We start from the raw sequence: 21,755 nt of genomic DNA, 5'->3' as shown, positions 1-21,755 counted from the left end.
GGCACATACTTTTTTTGGGATCTCGATGAAGACAGGACATTGTAACACAGTGACATTAACGCTTACTCAAACGAAGTCATTTGAGCTCCTAGAACACTTGAATCAGCCAGCAACTGAATGAATACAGAAGGAGATGACTGTGCACAGACCTCACAGCTTACAGAAGTCAACAAATCTCACCTACCTAGAAGACAACAGCAAGACCCAGCAATCTTCTACAAACAGTAAAAGCTTTTCTACTCATTAGACTTCAGCAGACCTTCTGAAAGGTCTTCTGAAAATGTATTACTGTTCTTTATACAAATAGATTATCATATCAATTACAGGGAGGCCTTTTCCATCACTCTTTCTGCAAACTTTTCCACTCCTGTGATCACAATAGAAAATTTTTTTGGTTCAGGAGTGAAATCGGAGAGAAACACTGTTTTGGTAGAAATTCCTGTGTAATTTGCCATCTGCAGAGTTTGTTTTAAGCTTTGTGCTGTTCAGTGTCTTGTGACATAATTTTTTCATGTATCCCTTAGATTTCTCATGGGTGAAAAACATACTTGGATCAGCTGTATCCTATAACACAAGGTTATTTGATGTGTCGCAATTTTTTTTTTCTATGAAACTATGGTTTACTTCAGCTCAAGTGTTGCTGGTTGGTATATAATTTTTACCACTGTCGAGCACAATTTGACTTACACTGAAACCTTTCAATGCTCTAGAGGTGTGTGACAGATTGCTTTTGGATCTTGTTTTGAAGTTGAGCTGAAATATTCTCTTGAAACTTGCATATGATGGCATTTGTCTTAAGTGTGATTCTAGTGATTGTTTAACTTACTGCAAAGTGGCCAAATAGTGTAGAAAACATGCATGAAATTTTTTTTTTTAATCTCTTGTATGTTTATGCACAGCATGAAACTTCAATAAATATCATGGTAGTCTTTTGTTTTTTTAATTACTAAGGGTTGTTTTTTTGTCCTGTCCAGGTTTCTATTACAGAAAGGATTTAAGTAATTTCTAAAATCAGGATGGGACAAATGGGAGCAAAATGAAGTAGATTTTTTAAAATACAGGTATTTAACAATATTATTTATTATTTTATGAAGAAATCACTGAACATAAAGGCCTTAGATCCACCCTGTACCTAACTATTAATGGGTTCTATGGAAGAGAGTCTCTAAACACTGAAAATACATTGTTATGGAATAATAACAGCACTGATGACTACATCATGTCAAGCAGCACATCATGGTTTTATCTTTTAGTAGTACCTTGGCCCCTTCCCCATGTTACTGTCATCAAAAGTGAGGTGACAGTTTCCCCTTTTGTAAAAGAAAGCACAGAACATATAGTAACACATATAATAACATGCACTAATGAAGTAAAATAAATCTTACCCTTAAGGCAGTATCATGTGGTTACCAGGGAAGTGGGTATATTTTTCAAAAGGCTATCTCTACTGCCTTGAGGAATTTGGCTATTAAAAAGATGTCGCAGCAACACACACTAATCCAAATAGAAATCCATTATGGAAATAGTTGATCAGCAACTCAGAAGCATTTGCTTTTAAATTAAGTTTCAAACCAGTATTGTAAGTAACTAGGTGTTTGGGCAGACCTAAGTAAGTGCTACTCTGTAAAAGAGATGGGCAATGATTCAAAACCTCTGGAGATCGTCTGGAGAAGATGAGGCTTTAGACAAGCCAGAAAAGTGATACTTAAGTTAAAGCTTATTCAAAATAGCAAAACTTTCTTCTTACCCACCTTCCCCTGTTCAGCAGCTTCTTTGCCAGCAGTGCTCTAAAGCAGCACTGTCAGGATCTCACATTTCTCTCTGCACTGGAGACAACATGCAGCCCTCCCAGCTAGCAAACCTTCTTGCTCCTAACACAGGCTACAGAGCTTGCTACAGCTGAACAATGTTTTTAGCTGTAACCAGCATCTACCAGACATCTGTTGCAGCTGGTTAAGTATGTTTGCATCTATCAGCTCCAGCTTTGGGAATGTCTGATTTTAAGTATCTGAATAGAGTCTGAATATTGAATAGTCATCGACAGCATTAATATGACTATTAACTGCAAGTAGACAAAAGCTCCTCAGTCACAATTACTTACAAGAAAAATAGCTTCCTTCCAAATTCCAAGCAATTTCAGTGGAAAGTTTTTGGAGGTAGCAATATTTTTCCAAAAACTTTTTCAATTCAGCTGGCTTTGCAGTTACTACCATTGTGGTTCCTGCATTATTCTCAAAGCATGAAGTAACTGCAGCTGTAATTCTGCAGTCAGGAAAAGGAAACCCAGATAAAAATTGCACAAATTAGGTTGGAGAAGAACAAACAAGTCTTTGTAGGAGACAAGTGTAACTGAACGATTTCATGAACATGAGTGCAGGTTTTCCAGCACTGCACTGAAAGACAATTCTCCAAGTGTTAATTTTTAAGCTAGTTTTACGTACACATCTATATGGAGTTTGACCAAGTTGTAAGACTTGTTTCCAGCCCTTCCACCCCAGCTCCCTGCAAGTTTCCAGTCCAGGCAGTCTTTTTAAACTTGTAAATCATATTTTGCACACAATGTTTATCAGTGCATTCTGAGAGTAAATATAAAATCTTGATAATTTAATACCTCAGGATCTGTTGTTTCAATATGCAACTGGACATTTTCAATAACTAAATGAAAAAACCCCACTTCCTCCAGTTGTCCAATACATATGAAGCCACAAGATGTCAAGGACAGATTCCGCCCCCCCCCCCCCAATTGTGGATCCGTTAAGTTTCCTGTAAGTTTTCATGCTCATTAAACTTGGTTTTACTTCAGATGCTTTAAAAAAGATTCTAGTGACTGCTATCTGCATTTAAGCTTTTAGAAGTTACGTTTTTACCTTTTTAGAATATAAACATTTGCCTCACTGTAAAGCTGTTTTCTTCCTTTGGAAGTCCAATCTTGCAGCCTTTGCACTGACTACACTCTAGCTGAGGAAATTCCTTTGCAGAAGTATTTAGATAGAAGTGTCTACAGTGCAACTTTGTAGTGAAATATTACTTTCATCTTATTATGAAGTCTGGCATGCACACAACCTCATTCCGTGTTACTTGAAGAAGCACGCAGTTCTCAGAGAATAATCAGTTTTACTATGATTTATCATAAAAACAATTTACAGCATCTCTGTGAAAAATAATGCCATTTTGACACTGGCACAGATGTTGTCCATTATCAAAGAGATAATGTGAAATCTTTTCTTTTTACCTTAAAGACTTCATAAAGTAAACACCTTAAAAAAACCACTCTCTTTAAAAAGTCTATTTTACACAACACTAACAAATCAGCAAGCATGCAAACTTACTTAAACCGAACCAGCAGTGCTTGAATTAACCTTTAAAAAAATAACAATCATGAAGAGAAAAGGTGAAGGTAACTTTACCTACACAAAAAGTCCTTTGGATATTACCGTTCAATAAGCCTGAACTCTGCTACCAATGGCAGGTGGTCAGAAGAGTTATTTTCATTGGGAAGACCATTAACAGTCCAAAGATCTTTCTCTGTTAGAAGTGCTAGTCTGCCAAGAAGTTTCAGACCTCCATGAGAAGAATCCTCTGCTCCTGATAAAAAATAAAAAATAAAAAAATGTTCATCAGTGTGGGCTAAAAATCACACATATGCAGAAAGAAAAAAACAGTATGGCAGAAATAATATGAAGTCATTATTTCCATGAAAATCACCAATAAGGTAGTTCCGAAATTATTCTTGTTTACTATTACTCTCACAGTAGAACTTAAAACCAGTAGAGCTCCAAGTACTGTGAAAAGACACTACCCCTCCATTTTGTGGAGGGATAAACTGAGTTAGAAAAGGGATTTATTTGTTCATGGTAACTCCCCTGAAAAAGCCTCACACAATCCAGTCCTATAGCCTAGCACATCAGAGCTGACACAAAATTAAGCATCTTTTGAGAGCTGCTCGTTCACATAATGTTTTATTTCTGTATTCTCAGGAACACAGTTCTCCAGCAGGCAAGTCATACATGAATTCTTGGCTCATGAAGATGAAAACCACCTGACATTTCCCTTCCTAACTCTTCATCCTAAGGGATCTTTCTCTTTTATTTCCTGCTACCTATTCCTATAATTGCCTAAAACCAAAACAAACCCCAAAACAAACCAACTAGCCAAACAAACCACAAAACCATCTCCTACCACACACACAAGAAACACCACATTGCTCCTGGAAGCAGGGAGAAATGACTCACAGTCTCACTATTATTACACCGTACTATTACACTATGCTTAAAATATGTGTCCTCATTAAAAAAAAAAACAACCATCAGCAGCAAGGAGTAACAAGCTTCTTCCAACTCAAGTAGAGTTCCATGGAGAATGAGATCCTTCCATGATGTGTCAAACCGTTAAACTCCTTGAGCTATCTGCTTGAGTGGGTTACTACTCAGTAACCCTAGCTACTGCTTTCAGAGCACAGTCATGATTCTGAGGAGCCTTGAGTGCTTTCAGAACCTGCACAAATGGCAACTGTAACTTTCATACAGAAAATATGTTTGTCAAAGTGATCAGCAATTTCAGAACCTCCTGGCTGAACCTAGTACTGGCTTATGTTTAGGGGTATTTTGAAGGATTATCCAGCAACTTAAACTCCTGGGGTTGTTCAACACCTTCACTCCTTTGCCATCTGCCAGCTTTCCAGTTCTCTAACAATTCAGCAGCTGTTTACTGCTGCTCTGAAGGAAAGCTTTTTTTAGTGCAAGGATGTCTCAGTAGCTCTAGAGCATAGGTCCACCCAGCTTTTGAGCCAAATGTATATTTGGCACAGCACCTTCATGTCTACAAACGAGCAGTTTGTTGCTACAGGGAGCTTGGTCTGCATGCAGTGATTAAATTCAGCTCAGAGCACTCTGGAACCAACAAATCTGACTCCTGCAGATACTGAACTCTGCTTTCACAGCAAATCCTGAATACCAAGCCAAATACTTGGCTAAGCATGACACAGACTGAAGAATGAAAACTTTAAACAACTGAAAAACTTTAAATGGAAAAAATGCAATCAGTCAGCCTAGACGACATTCAATGCTCACTCATTCGGACTTTGCCTATATTTAATACAGAGGTCCAGGTCATCAGAAAACTGAAAACCCAGACCACTACTTAGTTTCTAAGAACTAATGAATAAAAACTTCATCAGCTTAGACTACTTGCAGAATTCAAGTTTGGTCCCATTTTGTACTCTGATGTGGGGTGAAGAATCTACTTGAAAAACAACTGCAGAAAGAAAGAAGTGCTGTAGGTCTGCTGGGGCAATGATGGTGCAACAAAATAGACAAGCAGGTGATTTAGGATTAAATTTTGCACAGGGATGTACCACAACACTCTGTTGCATCACAATGCATTCAGAAGTAATTCGTAGTTCTTAAGTTTTTTAGTGAAAGCTTTCATTTCTGTATTGTGAAGCTTTTGTATTTGATACTTTACATTAAAACAGCATTTACCCTGCATGTTATGACAAATAAGACTTCTGTGCATTGGCTCACTGAATCTTAACAATCTAGTATTTTGAGTATGAGCAGTGAATATGAGAGATGAAGGTGGTATTTTCACTTATAAAAATCAGTTGCAGTCTGCAGTAGGAGCAGGAGTAGAATCCAGATTTCTTTGCTCCGAGTTCTGCAGAGCCATTTATCTGATACCACCACACTGTGCAAACATGGAATGTGCACTGCTCAGAAGTACCCATGGTGAGAGCACAAATGCAGTGAAAGAGAGCCTGTGTTACCCACCAAGAAAAACACCCACAGATGTACCATGTCTTTCTCGCACCATCTGGTGAGTTTTAGCTGCAATTGCAATCAAGAGAGTGACAAGTGGGCATGTGCAAGTGACTGCTCTCAGAGCAAAGGCCCCGAAGGTCATTTACTCGACAGACATTACAACAAGACTATCTGAAAAGTAACTTTCTTACATACAGTTTTAGTATGCACCATAAGTTGCCATTCACCGTTTTGTTGCTGTTTGGAAATACAGCTTTGTTGTAGGTCCCACCATGAAGGTCCTGCGTGAGTTACTTTCAGCAGTATTCTCCTTACAGTGCTCCTTTTATGTAGCCTCAGCTCGTCTCCATGCTGAGATGGCAACTACAGGAATGTTCAGCGAGGTAAAAAGTTTGCCCTCTGTGGCACTACAAGTCCAACTGTGGTGAGTTGACAAGACCAGCCCCATTTCTCAGATAAGAGCTGACATTAAAAGCACCACCACAAACTTCTGTGGTACTTCATTCAGATTAAACTCTCACTGCATTTCCCTTAGAACAGTATCTGAATGTTCCTGTTCCATTTTTGTGACAAATAACTGAAAGTTGGTTTATTTACCTGGCTGGGCAGCTGTGTCATCGTTTGCTCCAGAATAGAAAATATAATCCACAGTGACAGCACTTCGGGAGTGACAAGTTGTTACTTCTGGGATCCCAGTTCCAGGAAAGTAATGGGAATAGACTGAAGACAATTTAAAATGGTGCTGCAATTTTGAAGACAACCTAACAGGAGTCAAAGAAAATAATTCTTATTTTCTTGTCTTTCCTAGAAGAATAAGCAATGAAGAAATGACAAATAGTTTCTGGTTACAAACAAAATTAATTACCTGGATATGCAAACTAGCTTTTCTCTCATGCAATTAATACCATAGTTTTTTGTGTTAGTGGCCTAAACCTCTGAAGGTAAAACACAGGCAGATTTTTCAAGTAAGAGGCAGATCCCTAAGAGCCTATCAAAACTGGCTTAACTGACACTGTAATTATACATAGCTTTCACCTCCATTTACACCTTGTATCCTCTTCAGCAACCTCTCCCTTACACATGCGTAAAAGTGACGACGACAGCAGCTTATGTAAAAGCAACAAACTATGAACTCATCTAACCAGGCCCTTCAGCAAGTAGCAAAATTAGAAGTTTTTTGTTTGGTTTTTTTTTTTTTCCTCTCCCCTAAACTAACACTATCCAGTGTTTTCAAGGTAGGCTAATCATCTTTCCGCCACTTAGGCTCCGATTTTATTTCTCCTCATCATCTGTCGGTCTGTTCCTCCTCAGTTCAGCCCATCTCATCTCACCTGTTTAGTCAATCTTGAAAGTAAGCCACAGAACTGCAGCTTTCAGCAGAAAAACTGCTCTCTCCCTCCCAGCCATTTGCTCCCCTTAGCTCTGCAAATCATCCATCCCTCAGCTGTACCTGCCTCACCTGGCACAGTTGCATTGTTAAAAATCAAGCAATTAAAAAATAAATAGATCAGCATGTCACCTGAGTGACTTAGACAAGACTGACAAACATGCCAGTTAGTACAACCAGATGGGTAGTAATTTCTACTCTTGATACATGACAATTTATAAGAGGTAGTAACCCTGAACAACATGCATGTGGCTTATTATGGATTTACACTGTAGAATAAGGCTCTCTGTCTGCCTATCAACTTCTTTTCCCAGAAATGCCATTACTTAGCTTTTTTATCACCAAGAATCACCAAATGTTTTAATCTAACTGCCTGCAGTGATATGAAGATCTCATTCCTGAGAAGAAATAGCTGACTTGAAGCCTGACATCACACATTCACAGCTAAGTCAATTATCCCTTTTCTATGTGTTCATATGCATTTATCAGATTGGTAAATGCAAATACATTTTTCCTTTCAAAAAAAAGTTACATTTTCCTTTACAGCAATTTAGTGGTGGCTTCCTCCTTCAGTTTACCAAGCGTTTTGATCTGAATAAGCATTGCACTACCAAATCCATAATACTCCAAGTTTCTGGGACTCAAATTCTCCCACAGAACTCTTGACAAGCAAGACTTTATGATCTTTGTTCCTTTTCCTCCTGTATCCCAATTTTATGTAGTATCATAGGATTTTATTAGCATCCATATGCCAGTATCTCAAAAAGAGTAAAGAGAGAAGTGCCAACACTTTAAGCAGCTGGATTATACAGGTTTTGTTGATTCTCCCTCCCTCTTAAAAACATGTTTTCTATAACTGGACTGAAGTTCAGTTTTCCTACGATGTCACTGCACAGCTGAATGTTGTGTTTATGTCAAGAAGTGACAAAAATGTCAAAAGCATTCTTTTAATAAGCGAAGTACCCTCTAAACAGCACTGACACCTTGTCTCTGCATTCTGAAATCATATCTCCAAGTTCCTACAAGGACACACACACTACTTCATTATTTCCAATTCTAGTCTTTTGCTGTCTCATCAGCCTTTTAATATTTAAATGGAATATGACTCCTTAGAATCACAGAATCTTAGGGATTGGAAAGGACCTGGAAAGATCATCTAGTCCAACCCCCCTGCCAGAGCAGGATCACCTAGAGCACATCACACAGGAACGTATCCAGGCGGGTTTTGAATGTCTCCAGCAAAGGACTCCGCAACCTCTCTGGGCAGTCTGTTCCAGTGCTCTGACACTCTCACAGTAAAGAAGTTTTTTCTGATGTTTACATGGAACCTCCTGTGCTCCAGTTTACACCCATTGCCCCTTGTTCTATCACTGGTCATCACTGAAAAAAGCCTGGCTCCATCCTCCTGACACTCGCCCTTAACATATTTGTAAACAGTGATGAGGTCACCCCTCAGCCTCCTCCAAGCTCAAGAGAACCAGCTCCCTCAGCCTTTCCTCACAAGGGAGATGTTCCACTCCCTTCATCATCTTTGTGGCTCTGCGCTGGACTCTTTCAAGCACTTCCCTGTCCTTTTTGAACTGAGGGGCCGAGAACTGGACACAATATTCTAGATGTGGCCTCACCAAGGCAGAATAGAGGGGGAGGAGAACCTCTCTTGACCTACTAACTACACCCTTTCTAATGCACCCCAGGATGCCATTGGCCTTCTTAGCCACAAGGGCACATGGCTGGCTCATGGTCATGGCTCATTTTGCCAGATGGACAGACTGGGTTGGGTGAGCATCTTGTATCCACATCTGGAATCAGATGCAAGTTTGATCTAAAACCAAAACAAACCCCCAACACTGCGAACCAGTCAAGGGCTTTTAAATATTTTTTCTCCCAACACATACTTTTCAGATGCCATTACAATCTCCTGAGTGTTGTCCTGTGTTGCTTCTTCCAATTTTTCTCCTGCAAAATAAAAATACAGTCAATTTACATTTAAAGTAGGAGGTAGGCAGGATTAATATTGAAAAGCTAAAGAAAAGCTACAGAAAACAATATCCTTAAATACACTTATTTTTGCTGCAGGCAAGATACAATTCACAAAGCTGGATTAAATTATTCTGTTCCAATAGTAAGATCCCCTCCAAGAACTCTTTCAAATTATGTCCCATTCCTTTAAAATTGTGGTGGTTTTTTTTCTGTCAAAGAAAAAATGGATGAAAGATGTAATTACACTCTGAAAGGAATCACTTGCTTTTCCCCCTTGCTCCTAGTCCTTGCACCATTATACATAAACACTGAAGCAGAATGTAGGTTCACACCACATGCATGTGTTGTGTGCCTCCATATCCCTTTTCCCAGTTACAGCACAACTGGCTTTCATGACACAAACACAGTAGTTTAAATATTGTGCACCAGCTCCTGAATGGCAATTTCTACTATTATCTTCTAAAGGTTCAAATTTGCAAATGCTTATGTGCACAAAGAACTTTACACTGAGCCCGACGAGGAGGTTTTGCAAGCTCAAGAGTCACTGTTTTTTCCCCCCACTAGAACAGATAATCCGTTTTTCAGTGCTACTTGAATACTATTTTTAAAGGATCACAAAACTCATCAATCTAGAAACTGACCTGGATTTTCTTCTTTTTGTTGCTGTTTTATTTCATATACACAGTTTTGCGAAATACCCAATTTTTTTGGCCAAATTGGAATAGATAGAATTCTTTGTCCCCTTGGAAACTGCTCTTGTCCAGAGACCTAAGAAAGACAACATGAGCTTTTTTCAAATGGAAATCTGAATTAAAAAAAAGAAAAAAAAAAATTAAAAGAGGATGTTTCTGGGTGAAGTTTAAAGTTTTTAGCAAACAAACCAAATCCCAGCCCCCTAGAATAAATCTTTTATAATGGCTTGTCAAATCTTTGTCAAAAGGAGTAACCTCTCATGTATACCACCTTTGTTTACATTTAAGTTTTTTGCAGCTACCCAAGTTTTCAATACAGTTCTTGTGACACTAAGCTGAGACTACTAAGACTACCAAGAACACTTAGCAATGTAACATGACTGTGTATATACAGCTCCCTAGCTGACAATTACTTTATCTCCATGATGCTTTTTCTTCTGGGAGCAAGTAAAGTCTAAGTAGGCCTTGAAAAAACTACATACTAGCAACAAACACCAGTGGGGCTATTTTTCATGTTTTCCCATTGTATGTACTCCAGTTACTTTCTATCAAATAGCATTTGACACATCCAACAGCTACAGACATGAGCTTACAACAAAAAAACCACTATCAAACCTGAAACAGTTTTGGTTCAGCATCTAAAGGCATATTTGCTTTTACAATTATTCTAGCCACTGTAACTCAAAGTTTAGCTAAATAAGCATCCTCTTTCCACAAAGTACACAGTATGTATTAAATTAAGTAGTTATTTTATCCTACTTAAGGGCTAGGACACTTAAACACGGTAATGCAATCATCCTCTGGATAACTACCTTTCAAGCACAAATAATTCATTTGCAAGTTTTTCATTTCGTAATTCAACCATCTGTAAGGCAGAGCTAATATACCCAAGCAGGTTTTAGTAACTCCATAGTAACTCTTCCTTTGCAGACTGTGTAAAGGACAGCAAGACTGGTACCATAATGGAAATAATCCCAAGCCCAGCTACAGCATGCTAGCACCACTCAAATATTTCTCTTTAATCAGTTTTGTTTTGTTTTTTGGTTTTTTTTTTGGTGAGAAGTAACAGCTCAGCCTACCTTTCCGATAGCAAGTCCTTCATAATTTAACTTTCCTTCCTTTATGAATTTGTACAGTGGAGAACCAGGAACAGAATTGAAGTCACCACACATGATAATTGGGCAGAAGGTGCCATCCTTTTGAGGGGCAACACTTGCAATCTCTGCCAGGAGCATTGCAAGTTGGGTCAGTTTGATGTCACCTCGCCTCGGGTTATACAGCAGATGTGTGTTGGCTATACAGATGGCAGCATTAGTTTTGCAGTGAAATCTCGGCTGCAGAAGCAACACCAGTCCAACGTTGTCTCTATCCAAAAGTGGAATATCATGACGAAAAAATTCCACAGGGTTTGAGGAGATCAGGCTAAATTTGGAAGTTTTGAAGCAAATAGCGCAGCCATCAGGTTTTCTCCCTGTCCTCATTTTATACTCACAGTGATACCCTGCAAAAAAGGCAATAAAAATATAAAATACCATTGTATAAATAGATTTTTCTTTTCTAAAAAAAATTAGAAAAGACTCGCGCTACTTTTCTCACGTAGCAGCCAACACCCAGGCTGAAGTACCAAAGACTGTCTACAATTCACATAGAAAAGTGAACACAAGGAACTTCGTCCTGCCTAGATTCAGTTTAGATGCTACATGAAACCTGGTCTAGTACTTTTTGTGGTGCATATGCATCTATATAGTCTAATACAGCAAGCATGGTCTTCTCTCCTAATGTGTAAAAAAACTCAAACCAAAACAACAAAAAAGACCCCACAACTCAAATGAAAATGGACTTATGTATTGACATTTTTTTCCGGGTGTTACCACAATGGTTCAGGAATAACATCAGTGAAGTATTCAAATCAAAAGCAATAATCACTGTAAGTCACAGATCAGTCCAAAATGATTCACAGGGTAAAGGTCTCCAACATATTTACAAAATTATGTAATTATGCAGTTAGCAGCAAGAGGAAAGCTGTCAACACTTGATGAATTTGTAAAAGGAGGCACATAACATGGTTGCCTGGGATGGCAGGAGGCTTAATTTTATATTCTAAGAGATTTTTTTGAGGAAAGCAGTACTGGAGGAGAAGACAATGTATTGGTTATACAAGTTTCATCATACCCAAGGATTCCAAACTTGACTTGATCTCTGTTCTATAGTGGTCTGCTTGGACTTCTTGTAAACAGAGTACCTAAGGCAAAAGTTCACCATTAGAAAGATATTAGTAAGTACATCAAAATATTGTATCATGTCTGTTGGCCAGTCTATATAGGTATTAAAAAAAATAATTGCCTCCATAATCACACAAAAGGATTCGCTCTCCTATAGAAAACGCTCCTGAAAATTGTGAAGAAAGCTCCAATTCCTCCCACCCTCTCAGACAGACATACATTTTCAGATGTAAAATTAATTGAAATAAATAGTGACCTGCTAATACATTCTCAGCAGCGTAGCAAAGGGCTAAATACCAGAGCAGTGGATAAAGAGGCCAAGGGCACTGTCTTCATTTACTACAGTGTGGACAAGTTTCCATATTGTGATGAACTGAACCAAACATCAACCTCAAAATACTCCATTAAGAGAGTTCTCAGCACCTTGGAGTGTACTCTGCAGTAACACACAGATTTACAAATTTACCCAGCTGACACTAGCTCATTCAAGGTCTAAAAGACGAACAAAAACTCAAGCAATATTCTGAAATCTCAACTTCACTTTAAGGTTGCAGTTCAAAAAAATGAATGAGTTAAAAGTCTATATTCTTTAGGAACAACTTCCTCTGCACCAAGGGTACCGGTACATACAAGGGTCTGTAAGCAGCTGCCTGTGATGACTCAATGCATGCAGCAGAAGGCATCACCTCTCTACCCCAGTGCTGAGTTGTGTGGTTCTGCAGAGCTCAGCAAGTACCCCATACTGAACTGCTGCTTGACAGAGGGGCTGGCTTTGGTTCCAGCCCTTCCATGTGAGAGAACTATCTGTAACCACTAATAGCACCAGGCAGGTCCTCACCAGAGTTCCTCTGCCCAATGTTTCTCCCAGAAAACCCACTAATATATCTCACTGTAAAGATCACATACACACAGTATGTTTTCATTTATGAGAGAAAGCCTGAATGGGACTTTAATCTCCAGCTTCCTTGCTATGTATTAATATAATTGCACTTCTCAAATGGCAGTTTTTCTGTGGCTTCCCTAATACAACTACTTCGATCTTTTCAATACTGTTGTCTGACATGAACAGGTTGGAAACTGTCACCAACCTTTTATTGGCCTGAACAATTACTGAAGCAAAAAGTTTACCAACTTGACTTCCTGATGAAGATTTAACAGAAGTGGTAAGTGTCCTTAAAACCAAACAAAAAACCCACAATCCAACAAAACCAGGTAGAGCCCTACAAGGTAAGGTATTTTTTCAGACCCAAACATAAGAAGTAGTCCCGAGTTAGGTCTCAGCAGAGAACAGCAGCATGATTGTTCACAAGTCAAATGGTGCAGAGCACCACATGAAGAGAGAAATTAACACCTGAGAGAACTACACGAGGACCAGGCTCACACGAATACTACTAACAGTTGCATCTTTCTCTCAACCTCGCAAATTAATCTCAAGAAAACAGAGACCCAAGCAGCACCCACCCACCCAAGGCCTCAAACAATCAAAGTAAAATATTTGAGCTTGCCTATTTTTCTTCCACAAAAGGCTGGCGTGCAAGATTTAGTGTTTGCAAATAATGACGAATTATCCAATCTTGCACGTTCTTTGCACTAAATACCTTATGGCACGATTGAAGAGAGAGCCTCCAGCTCTGGAGCTTCCTAAACTGTACAGTCCCAGAAGCTGAGTCTATCCTGGAGAAAGGTGTCCTACTCTAACCATCTATCATTTCCTACTGTTACAGACATGACACTAGACTAGGTGGACCTTTGACCTAAGCAAGTATAGCTGCTCTTACTCTAAGGCTCCAGGAAGACCTCTGAGCACCTTCCAGTACCTGGAGGGGCCACAGGAAAGCTGGAGAGGGACTTTTTACAAGGGCCTGTAGTGATAGGACAAGAGGGAAAGGTTTAAAGCTGAAAGAGCACAGATTTAGAGTAGACCTTAGGAAAAAATTCTTTCCTATGAGGGTGGCAAGACACCAGCATGACACTGGCACAGGTTGTCCAGGGAAGCTGTGGATGCTCCATCCCTGGAAGTGTTCAAGACCAGTTTGGATGGGGCTTGGAGCAACCTGGTCAACTGAGAGGTGTCCCTGCCCATGGGAGGATTGGAACTAGAAGATCTTTGAGGTCCCTTCTAACCCAAACCAGTCTGTGATTCTGTATGTTTTACAGGACTTTACTCAAGTGTGCTCCAGACATAGACTGCAAAAAGATTTACATAAATAAAGGTTTTGGAATTGGGGGGGGAAGTAGTGTGTCAGCAGAACATCAAAGTCACATTAAAAAGACCATTCTGGGAAGTTATGGACAAAAAAAAGGCAATTATGAGTGAAAGGTAATGCAAAGTTGTTGCATTTGCTGTAAATTCAGGCTACACAGAATACACTAAGTGCATAAGCATAAATCAAAATTACTGTTAAGCAGGACATAACAAAAAGCTCAGCTGGATTCAGTACACAGCCCACCTATCAAAATAAAGGACAGCAATAATTTACTACTCCAGTTTATCAGTTCTTAAGAAATAACCACATGCTTATTTCTACTCACATCTGCATCCAGCTGTTTGATCTCTTGTAGGATGTTGGGAAATCTGTAGGTCCAAATTAACAAGCGTTGCCTGCAGTGTTTGTACAGATGGGAGTTACCTTCTAACAAACTCTGTGACAGGATATTGTAGGACATGACTGTAAAATCAAATTTTCCCTCCCTTTCTGTACTGCTTTGGTCAGTTTCTTTATTTTCAGAGATTTTCATTGTTCTGCTGTGCTGACAGAAATATTCCCAGTGTCTTTTGACGGTTCCTGGTAAAAGCACATGAAGCAGAAAAATTATGTAAGATACTATATGACTTCTTATTCCTTAAGCAATGCTAAAGGCTTACTTGATTAGTGGTGATTTAGACTCCGTTTAACATGAACTTTATACAAGAATCAATTAAAAAAAAAAACACACACACAAAAAAAACCCAAGCTAAACAAAAACCACAGCACAGAACCAATAAATGCCCTGGATTTCAAACTGCTTAGAAATGAGGAAATGGGAATGTTCTAAAAATAATTGCAGTCGGACTACACTACCCTACCCCCTGTAGAAAGGCTGTCAGACTGGTAAGACAAATGTAGTCTGTCAACAGTCTTATGCAGCCTTCCTTCTGCCACTGCCTCCTCAGTGCAGATGGGGTATGTTAGTCTGCGATACATCCTTCACAGCAGCATGTGGGCATCTTGCTGATCTCTCTATCCATGACTAACAAAGGGATTGGATTGGAGATTCACCACTAGAGTGTATAGTCTGACAAACTCAGCCATAAGCTGCAACAGGGTCCATTACAAGGGTCCCAAAATAGATCGTGAACCTGATTTCCCTCAGTGAGGTTATTAAATTAAAAAATTAGTAAGATTTGGAATTACCAAGAACTTCTGAAAAGGCTTGCTTTGCCTTTCTGCCATTCCTAGTTTTATTATTAGCAGCACTATATGAAAGTTTGGAAGAATATACATGCCCCTCATTAAGTGTCCAATTATTTTTCAGATAGGTATTTCTCCACTTAAAAACTCATGAACAGAGATGCTTTTCAACCTCTTTGTCCCAACTCAACTGGACCTTGGCATGATTTCAGATATTTGTGTCATCAACCACTGGCCAACTGCAGCTACAGGTGTTAGTATCTGCCATATCTGGGTAGTGCTTACATTATGCAGGACTTTATCTAGTATTTGCAATGAATACGGCAAGGCTTTATCTACTGTTTCTATAGTGGGAGAGAGGTCACATTGCTCCTCAGCAGGTATCTCTAATTACTGTCACCTTACAATATGTGAACAAAGGATAACTTGGAAGGATCACAATCCTAACCACACTTTCAGATAAAGGCATGTCAGAATGTTCTTGCTAAGGGGAGTAAGAGAGGACTCAATAATAAAGGCACAAAGCACACTCCCTTCTCTCACTTTCTGAAGATGGGTAACACGTTTCCACACCTTACAGATAAGTGTGTCCAAAAATCCTCCTGGAACGCTGATGGCATCTACTGCCCTTTTCAGTCATATACAACTTTCAGTTAATTTTGTTAAGGAAGCAATTTACTTGAGCAGGAACCAATGCTGACTGTGCCCCTCCGTTTCACAGTAGACAAAACTGTAAATATCCACAATACTCAGTAAAACATATGGATGTTATGTAGAACATTGTATCTGTAATAAGCTAATTCAGACACTTAGACGAAAGTCTACCCACATTGAGTTGCGCAGACATCTTTGCACTTCTTACTGTATTTATCTGGACAAGTGCATTGGCCGTTTGCTCTGCCAGTCACAGTGTGACACAAAAACTTGCTAACATGCCACTGGCTGAATACAGCTGTAAAAGCAAAACCACACGATCACACTGGATGCAAATGCCATTAAACCTCAGTCCATCAGTTCACAGTTATCGAGGTCACAGATAATTGGCTCCGAGAGAAGCCAGTCCTGGTCCGGCAGGGCTTATGAGCTCAGGTACAGTACAAAGAATGGAGCCATATGACTGCCAGTCCAGCTTAGTCCCACAGCAAGATATCTAAATCTTCTTGCTTTAAGAGAGCTACCAAGTTAACAGATCTGATCTGGCAACAGACACCCCAAAGAGGTGTCTGAACCAAGCTCAGGACTTCTCAGCTGGGCAGTCCCTCCCATAACTGACTGTGTTCTACCACCAAGTACAATGAACCTAGTTCCAGCTGACTGTTTGACAGCACAAAATACAAGTTTACAGACTAAGCATTACAAAGATGTAATATTTTTAAGACATGCTTTTTTCAGAGAGGCACCAAGACAAACAGTAACTCAAAAAATGCAGGTGTTTAGTATTAATAATAAACAGGGAAAATTAGCAAAGAGGAACTTTTACGTTTCTTGCTGCTATTTTTTTCTTCATTCTGTGCTGCAGAAAGACACAATGCTTCCTTCTGATTAGAGAAGCTTGCTTCTTCTTCAGGAGTTAAAGTATCATGCTGGCCACTGAGTCTTCTCTTCTTTGTCAGTGGTTCTTCTCCCTCAGATTTCATACTGGGATTAGGTAGGTGAAAGCAAGAACTTTGCATGAAGTTATCAAGCTGCCAGTTGGAGTTCTGAAAATATCTCCAAGGTCCAAAAAATGGAGGGAGTCTCCAGTTTGTTGAGAAATCAGTTGAAACAGGAAGTGGAAATGAGGCCCAGGGATAGTGTCCAGCCCATCTCATACAGTTGGAAACTGGGCTGTTCCAGGTGAGTATCTGAGAACCATTCCAGTGGGTGATCCAGTCTCTGCCCAGCCTCTGCACATGACGGGGAAGCATGGAGTGCCTACCAAAGAAAGTACAGGTTTCATTACTTACACACAACTACATCCACCTGTAGAAGACTGCAGGTGCAAGTCATCCTGCTCATAACTTATATATGGTATTCTTTCTCTATATAAGATATTATTTCTCAAATAAGATATTGAACCTTTTTAGATACATACAAGATTTTAAAAACTTTATCTAAATTATATGCAAAGGGGGACTTTACAACACAATCTTGTATCTTTTTTCCCCTTCAGATTTTACAAATGCCATTTATTTTTCAAACTCTACCCATCTGAATTTTCTGCCTTGTTGAATTCAACCATCAGATCTTTCAAGTGCTCAGTGGAATGACCTTTACAAGGTGTCATTTTTGTATGCTGCATTAACTTTGTAATAAGGCTATTTGAAAGGAATTAAAAAGCCACTTTCACAGAATCACAGAATTGTCAGAGGTGGAAGGGACTTCTAGAGATCATCTAGTCCAACTGCCCTGTTAAGCAGGATCCCCTAGAGCACATCACTCAGGACTGCATCCAGGCAGGTCTTCAATATCTCCAGAGAAGGGGACTCCACAACCTCCCTGGGCAGCCTGTCCCAGTGCTCTGTCACCATCACCATAAAGAAGTTTTTCCTCATATTTCAAAGGAACTTCCTATGTTCCAGTTTGTGCCCATTGCCCCTCATCCTGTCACTGGGAACTACTGAATAGAGTCTGGCTCCATCCTCCTTGCACCCACCCTTGAGATACTTGTAGGCATAAATACGGTCTCCCCTCAGCCTTCTCTTCTGCAGGCTAAAGAGTTCCAGCTCTCTCAGCCTTTCCTCATAAGGGAGATGCTCCAATCCCCCAGTCACCTTTGTTGCCCTCCTCTTGAACTGGGGATCCCAGAACTGGATGCAGTATTCCAGATGTAGCCTCACCAGGGCAGAGTAGATGGGGAGAATGACCTCCCTGGACCTACTGGCCACACTCTTCCTTATGCATCCCAGGATTCCATTTGCCTTCTTGGCCACAGGGGCACATTGCTGGCTCATGGGTAGTTTACTATCTATCAGGACTCCCAGATCCTTCCCCCCCCTCAGAACTGCTATCCAGCAGGTCCCCCCCTAACCTATATAGGTGCATGGGGTTCTTCCTCCCCAGCTGTAGGACCCTACACTTGCCCTTGTTGAACCCCATTAGGTTCTTCTCTGTCCAGGTCACGCTGGATGGCAGCACAGCCCTCTGGAGTGTCAGCCACCCCTCCCAGTTTGGTATCACCAGTGAACTTCTTGAGGATACACTCTGTCCCCTTGTCCAGGTCATTGATGAATACGTTGAACAAGACCAGACTGAGTAATGACCCCTGGGGGACACCACTGGTTACAGGCCTCCAACTTGACTCTGCTCTGTTAATCACAACCGTCCAAGTTCTGTCACACAGCCAGCTCTCAATCCACCTCACTGTCCACTCATCCAGCCCACAATGCCTGAGTTTCCTAATGAGGATGTTATGGGAGACAGTGTCAAAAGCTTTGCTGAAGTCAAGACAGAGAACATCCACTGTTCTCCCCTCATCCAGTCAGCCAGTTATAACATCATAGAACACAATCAGATTGGTCAACCATGTCCCCTTGGTGAATCTACGCTGACTTCTCCCAATGACTTTCTTTGCTTTCACGTGTTTTGAGAGGATGTCCAGAACAATTTGTTCCAACACCCTCCCAGGGACAGAGGTGAGACTAACCAGCCTGTAGAACTCTGGATCTTCCTTCTTGCTCTTTTTGAAGACTGGAGTGACATTGGCCCTCCTCCAGTCCTCAGGCACTTCTCCTGTTCTTCATGATCTCTCAAAGACGATGGAGAGTGGCCTAGCAATAACATCTCACAGCTCTCTCAGGACTTGTGGATGCATCCCATCATGGTCCATGGATGCATGGATTATGGATTTCCTTCAAGCAGTCAGAAATTTGTTAAAAAAGCCATTGACTTGGCTCAAGCCACAATGCCAACACGAGGGGGAAACTGAGGTACTAATTGTCACCCCATCTCTGGCACCAGCTTATAGAGAAAATTTGTATTCTCATTGGGTTTCCAGGTGGGAAAACTGCAGCTTAGTGATTAAAGCCAGGAAAATAAGGTGTTTGTTTTCTTTTTTCCAGACAAAAAAAATAATATACATTTGAGTCTCAACAAAGAAACACACAAACCCTCCCCTCTCCTTCCCCCCGCCCAAGAAAAAAAACCACAACAAACCAACAACCACAAAACAGGAAGGAAAGCCAAGTGACATCAATCTGTCTCAGGTTCCTCACTGTTTAAATAAGAAGGTGTATTTTAAGCTTAGAAGCAAAAGACATCAAAGCTTGCTAAGCCTGAAGTTGCACTCGAGTGAGAACCTCCTGGCTGCCCAGCCAGCCCAGCCATAAGCCTCAACACAACCTTCAGCAAAACCAGCTTGGCCTGAAACAGCACCAGAAGCAGGTCGCCAGCCATCAGCAAAACACACCCCGGGCACCACGGCTTTACGACGAAACCAAGAGGAGGAGGCGCCTCCTGAGACACCTGCGTTTAGGAGAAGCGCTAAGCAAGGCTCGCTTCCTGACAGCCCAGGCCCAGGCGAGCACCTCCCCAGAGGCACCCAGGCCCGGCAAGGAACAGGCCCGGCCCGGCAAGGAACAGGCCAGCCCCGCGCTGCGCCTCGTTCGCCGCGGCCCTGCTCTGCCTCAGGACGGGAATCTAAACAAGCGACTGCCGATCACCGCCGGCCGGGGGCTCCGCTCCCGCCGCCGCGGCCAGGCCGCTCCCCAGCCCCAGCCCCATCCCACCCCAGCTGGGGCTGAGGGTTGTCCCTCAGGGGCCCGTTCCAACCCCGGGGCCGCGCCAGCCCCGGCGAGCCCCCCGCACGGGCCGCCTCGGCCTCCGCTGGAGCCGCGACACGGCGGGGAGCAGAAGGCTCGGCTACCCTGCTGGCTGCCCCGCGGCTCCGCGCACGACAGCGCCCAGGCGGCCGCCAACCCCGGCGGAGACCCTGCCTCCCCCCGACCCCCGTTTACCTCCCGGTGGGCCCGGGCGCGGGCCTGGCCCAGGGGGGCCCCGCTACCGGCTCCGCGTAACCCCGGCTCCCCCAGAGGGGGTCATCCCAGGGCAGCGCCAGCTCCGCCCGCCGCCTCCCCGCCCGGGCGGCAGCGCCTCTCCCGCCCGCCCGCCCCCGGGGCTGGTGGTGCGAGGGGCAGCGCCGCCCGCTGGCTCCTCACGGCTGCGGGGCCGCCGCCATCTTGCGCCCGGGCGGGCCTGGCGGGCGGGGGGCGGCAGGCCGGGGCGCTCCCGGGGCGGGGTGTCGGCTGGCTGATGCCAGGCTTTTTAAATTCTTTTAAATGTATCTCACACTCCGCTAACGCGGTAGGATCCCTACAGGGTTTATCTCCTGGGATCACCGTGTGCGTGACTTGTCAGGTCAAAAAGAGGGTCTCACGAGGAAGAGGTCCGTCTCAGTGCGGCAGCGCTAGGCCTGCAGAAAAACAAAGCCTACTCACCTGAGGGAGTATTTTAACATTCTCGCCTTAAAGTGCACCTGAAAAGACTCCACTGGGGAGGCTTGGCCTGCGGGACGGGCGGGGGGCCTGCCCGTAGCGCGGGCCCTGCTGACGGGCCCGCCACTGGCAAGCAACCCTCTCTGTCGGTGTTGCTCACCCGGGTAAGCAGTTAACACGCTTTATGGAGGTCTCCTGAGGACAGGGTGAATGCTGGCTCTGTTTACTGTAAGAAAACGTCGTACAAAGCATATGAAATGCGGTAGTGCAGAATGGTGAAGGTGCTGCGGAGGAGCCGAAATCAAAATACTGTTTCTCTGCATTCCTTTTACTTGTGTCAAGCAAGTTATTTTAAATAATAATTTTGAAGTTTTCTCAGGTGTGGTAGGGAAGACTAGAACTTAACGTAATGTAGTTATGTTAAGCGTGTGCAAGTTAGGCCACGTGTCAACTCTACTTTGGGTTTTCCACTTTTTGGGCACAACTTGCTCGCAAAGGGCAAAAATATCCATCCATTTTTTGTTAATTTCTTCACAATGTAATCAGAGAGCAAAGCTACAAGCCCAGTAATATGTGGGTAGTAAAAGATCTCCCAGCTATATTTTCCAGACCTATGTTATTTTGGTAATGCGTTCTTTTCAATGTTTTTGAAGTGTTCTTATGTATTGGATATATTTCTAAGATAGACAACAGTACGCCATAGCAACAAAACCAACTGCTGTTATTTTTAAGAGCAGAGGGAATCTTCGCATGGCATGCAGTTGTTTTCTGTATTTTGACCTGCATAAGACACCTAAGTTAGTCTGTTACTTCAAAAATTTTTATGCAATTGTAATCTCAGTAGTGATGCTGGAAAAAGGGAAGGAGTGAAGGGGAAGGTTTGTTTTTTAAAAAAATAAACCTTAATGAAAA

At 41.9% G+C, this 21,755-nt stretch overlaps 2 protein-coding genes across 2 annotated transcripts in view; one reads left to right on the top strand and one right to left on the bottom strand.

Moving 5' to 3' along the window:
• The window catches only part of RPS6KC1 (ribosomal protein S6 kinase C1), a 142,389-nt gene that overhangs the window by 22,277 nt on the left and 98,357 nt on the right, over positions 1-21,755 (top strand). The gene's annotated exons all lie outside the window — the stretch shown is intronic.
• Positions 1,063-20,503, bottom strand: ANGEL2 (angel homolog 2). Its single transcript, XM_051616327.1, has 9 exons — positions 20,367-20,503; positions 16,913-17,346; positions 14,573-14,826; positions 11,991-12,060; positions 10,898-11,319; positions 9,768-9,894; positions 9,042-9,102; positions 6,357-6,520; positions 1,063-3,585 (listed from the first exon to the last, which is right to left on the bottom strand). The coding sequence occupies exons 2-9, from the start codon at positions 17,337-17,339 to the stop codon at positions 3,431-3,433; spliced, it is 1,680 nt and encodes a 559-aa protein (XP_051472287.1). The 5' UTR covers positions 17,340-17,346; positions 20,367-20,503; the 3' UTR covers positions 1,063-3,430.

Source organism: Apus apus, chromosome 3, assembly GCF_020740795.1.
Source record: "Apus apus isolate bApuApu2 chromosome 3, bApuApu2.pri.cur, whole genome shotgun sequence".
Taxonomy (NCBI): Eukaryota; Metazoa; Chordata; class Aves; order Apodiformes; family Apodidae; genus Apus; species Apus apus.
Note: the sequence above shows the minus strand (reverse complement) of the source record. Positions and strands in the feature narration are given on the sequence as shown.

What these genes read in the sequence shown, in the direction of transcription:
- ANGEL2 (XM_051616327.1), bottom strand. Translation starts at nt 17,339, where the DNA reads ATGCTTCCCCGTCATGTGCAGAGGCTGGGCAGAGACTGGATCACCCAC. An exon ending in GTCAAGTTTGGAATCCTTGG is followed by an intron (nt 11,320 to 11,990) that starts GTATGATGAAAC and finishes CCTTTTTTGCAG; the next exon opens with GGTATCACTGTGAGTATAAA. An exon ending in TGACACAGCTGCCCAGCCAG is followed by an intron (nt 3,586 to 6,356) that starts GTAAATAAACCA and finishes ATTTTTTATCAG; the next exon opens with GAGCAGAGGATTCTTCTCAT.